General features: G+C 43.7%; 1 protein-coding gene across 3 annotated transcripts in view; it reads right to left on the reverse strand.

Annotated features, from left to right (window-relative positions):
* Positions 1–708: 708 nt before the first annotated feature.
* Positions 709–4,103, reverse strand: part of Lmo4 (LIM domain only 4) — a 16,856-nt gene continuing 13,461 nt past the window's right edge. For all 3 annotated transcript variants that reach the window (XM_031375719.1, XM_031375717.1, XM_031375718.1), the window contains exon 5: positions 709–1,483. In XM_031375719.1, coding sequence (XP_031231579.1) covers positions 1,475–1,483 — 9 coding nt within the window. In that variant the 3' untranslated portion in view covers positions 709–1,474. The remainder of the gene's footprint in view (positions 1,484–4,103) is intronic.

Below are 4,103 nucleotides of genomic sequence, written 5' to 3' on the forward strand. Positions count from 1 at the left end.
AGAGCTGAGGTTTACCCTCATGTAACTGGCCAGAGCGCCACCCTGGCATCGAGGCCCATTTGGCTCCCACAGGGCAGCTACTAAAGCATGAACCTCCACACCTTCCATAGGAACCTCTGTGGCTACAGCTAGCACTGTGGCGAAGACTCCAACTAGGAGCCAGCAACTACCTCAAGACTGAAGGAGGCTGGAATCCTCCCCTGGTAAACACAAGGAAAAAGACACATCAGTGAAGAAGATCCAAAGCAACATGGTTACAGCCGATCAAGAATCCCAGCTCACCAGGCAAAGGCTGCTTTGCTAATCCAAGACCACCATGACCGGAATTCTGGAGCCCCTAAACTAATGGGAGTTCAGATCCACACAAGATGCTCTAGAAATGCTAGAGCCTTCAAAGGCTCCAAACCTGATGTGAGGTTGTGCTGTGGTTCTCAGTGCCCGTGATCAAAACCCAAGGTTTCCCTCCTGAACCATCCAACAAGTACCCATGCGTACATTCCAAAGTCTCTGATGCAAAGTGTTGTTAACATGCTGCTTTTAGCTTCCAGTGGCAGAAGTGGATAATCTGATGACTGCTTTATCAGCCTGGAGCTAACTACACATAGAAGCCCATTCCTCTCAGCCCAAATTTAAATGTTTGCTATAGACAACAACAACAATACCACAAATCCTTTCAAAATACACAAGAAGCAGTGTTTAAACCCAAACTCTGTTGAATATTTTTTCTTTTAAGTTTTTATTATTTAAATACACCATACTAGAGCAAATGTCTCTGAAAATATCACAAATAAAAGATTTTTTTTTCTTCATTCAGCAAATTAGAAGTAGGGGGGATTTCTACATAGTAGCGGCTATGAGCCTCATTTTTTTTTCTTCTTTTCTTTTTTTTTTTTTAATCTTTGTCATGGGCGGAGCAACATCAGGACAAGAACACTCACATGCATACATACATTGTATTTTACAGAGATACAATAAAAGTGTTTGTGATAGAATTATCACAAAAGCCACATCTCTTTCCTTTTAACTCATGTTCAGGTTGATTGAAACACATTTCATTACAACACTTAAATATACAAAGAGCAAACAGAATGTTGTTAAAGTAAAACAGGGCACACACTCTGGCCGGTGCCCTGCTAATTGTTAATGAGGGTAGAAAGCAGATTCGTGATGCTTCTTTTAATTAGCTTCATTAGTCATTTCCCTCCCCCCAAGCACCCTCCCCCCTAGATGTCCTTCGGTGGATCTTTTTTCATTCTCGCTACCATCTCCCATTAGCCCAGGTTCATGGAGTCCTTAATGTTCATATTCAGTCATTTTAATACACCAATAAATGCAGGAAGGGTACTCAAGACTAAAGGGGGCGCGATGGCATGGTGCTGGCTACAAAGGTGACTGTTCTACTGCAGACACATGGGATCCACCTGGGATGAGCGAGTCTGAGATGAAGGCACGCAGTCCGCATTACTCTGGCCTCTCAGCAGACCTGCAAGACAGAAAACGGGTATCTTAGCTAACATGCTACACTTGAGAGGCATTAAACCCAAACCCGACAGCTTCTGTCCTCTCTACGTTCACTAATCTTCTCTTATTAGATTACTCTCCAACTGTGACTCAATGGGGCCTCTCTGCGCGCACCCCACTCCAAAGCAGGACATGTCTCACTAGTGGGCCAAATGAGATGGCAAATGGACTCTGGAAAGTTCTGGTGTAGATGTCAAAACCATCCTTAAACTCTGGTAAGGTGAGTTTCTCTCCAAAAAGAAGGCCTCACCTCATAGGGCATCTTGGAATTAAAATTAAATAAATAAATAGAAATCACAGGCCATTCAGAGTAAGGTCCCTACGTAAGGAGGTTTGGATTGCGTGGGCTCCATCGTTATCACCTATGACTTAACCTTGCCTTCGCCTTGGTTCTCCTTCTTTTAAAGGTAGGGATAACAGAGCCCAAGACATTACGCAGTGTGAATGAGACAGCGCTATTCTGCTGTCTTCACATGGCAACCCTTCATCCATGTTGGCTTCTTTCTCTAGGGCATGTGTGTAACAAATTCTATATGCAAATATATATTTTTTTTCAGTCTCCTACCTTTGTCACATGTTACATACATGTGTTACAGGCGTAGGAATCAGCTCATGTGATATGCTAATGACCCAAGATGGACGGAAAGGTACGGTCCACAGTAAGAACCTAGTTCCAACATGTGAAGGTACAAACGGCAACACACAGCTGCCAGGTGCAAGCTGTTTGCAATTGCCAACGTGGAATAATGTCTATCAGGGTTTGAGGGGTTTCTCTAAATGACACGTGGAGCATCTCAGGAAGTTCTCCATTCAGCCTTCCCCTAACTTGCCAAAGGCCGGAGTCTACAAACCCCACTTCCGAGCTAATTAAAGTGGTGGAGGCTCAATTCCCCAGAGTGGAAGCCCGGTGTGAGAAAGGTAATTCGTCTGTCCAGAATGAAGACGCACCAGCAGCCAGCAAGCATATTTAATAAATGAGCATCAAATGTCCTCTACGATGGACGTATACAACACCAATTATGTAACCATGGGAAACGGCGAAGTGATATGTACGTAACCTAGAAAGCTTCGCCGAATCTTCCCCCTACTAAGCACAAACAATTCTAGAAGGTCCCCTTACACCTCTGAATGGAAGAAAAAAACCCAGAGCAGGCAGGAATCTATCTACAAGGGGGGAAGTTGAGTCCTGATTTCTGATGTTAGAAACCACCATGGTTTGGGGACTATCCAAGCCTTCTCCGAATGACAGAAGTGATGAGGCCATGTAGGTCCTCAAACACCACTGGACCCAGGCTTTAGTCAGTATGAGATTTCAATTGAAAACCTTAAATTTATTTTTCCTCAGAATATTCAGAAGCCAAGCTGCACACACTAACTGAATACCACATTCCTAATACCATAAACAGATTTCAGGAGAACAAAAATGTAAAGACCCGAGGATGGGGGCTGAGGCTTCCCCTTCAATAAACTGCCTCTAAAGGGTCACACGAATGATCAAGTCATTATTTGTAAGACAGAAGATGGCTAAGTATATTTACTATGCATCATGTACTAAAATGTAATTGGTTCTGCGAATGGAAGGAAAATGGCCAAAATAAATATCCAATTTTTCTCAACCCCCAAACTCAGAGCACGAGAGAAAAGAAAATACTGAAATGGAACTATTTGTCATCTCTCCTCATCTCATCTCCCATAGAAAAGAAACGCCACGGGGTTTGGGGGAAAATCATTTTAAAGCATTCTCCAAAAAAGCAGTTTATGTTCCACTAGGAAGTGTGTTTTCATTAACTCTTCCCTCTTACCCTCTCATTAATATCTCTCTGGACCACAGTCAGCTTGCCCAGAACCTTTATTTACAAAAACTACCTTGTGAATTGACTGTGCTCATGGTGAGCAGAGCACCCAGGGCAAAAATGTGAGACATTCGTGCCAACAGGGAAATGTGCTTAATTAACACCACCCCCAAAACACAGCGCCTCACCAGTGCCCGGCAGGATCATTTCCTTAAGTTTTATTTCCTTATGCCTTTTATGTGCAATTAATTTCTGAAGGCCACCTGTCTCCGTTTTTGGAGGAAGGGACCTTCCAACATTAAGAAAATACACACTGTCAGATTCTTCTTCATTGCCTGGACCATATTTTGTGTTCCGATATGAATACCCTACAACTCCTGACTGAGGCCGTGGGAAGCAGAGGCCTTGGATGGAAGGTACAACACAGGCTAGTCCATAAACGTAAAAACCAAACCCCAAACCGACCGTCTCCCCCTTCTGACACCCCTCACAGACATCACAGTACACTCGATAAGGTGTTACCGTTCTAAAGTGTCCCCAACACTTGGTTCTAGCACGGCCACTGCTTATGGTCAGTCTTCACAATCTAACACCCCACCCATCTCCTCCCTCTACCCTTCTGTTCTCCCCATGCTAGAATAAGCTGTAACTCTGTGTGTGTGTGTGTGTGTGTGTGTGTGTGTGTGTGTGTGTGTGTGTGACTAAGACAGGAAATAGCATAAAACCAGCAGCATAGCAAGTTAAGACTCACTTTGGGAATGTGTTAAGCTTTTACATTAATGGGGGTGG

This window comes from Mastomys coucha, unplaced genomic scaffold (assembly GCF_008632895.1).
Source record: "Mastomys coucha isolate ucsf_1 unplaced genomic scaffold, UCSF_Mcou_1 pScaffold16, whole genome shotgun sequence".
Lineage (NCBI taxonomy): Eukaryota > Metazoa > Chordata > Mammalia > Rodentia > Muridae > Mastomys > Mastomys coucha.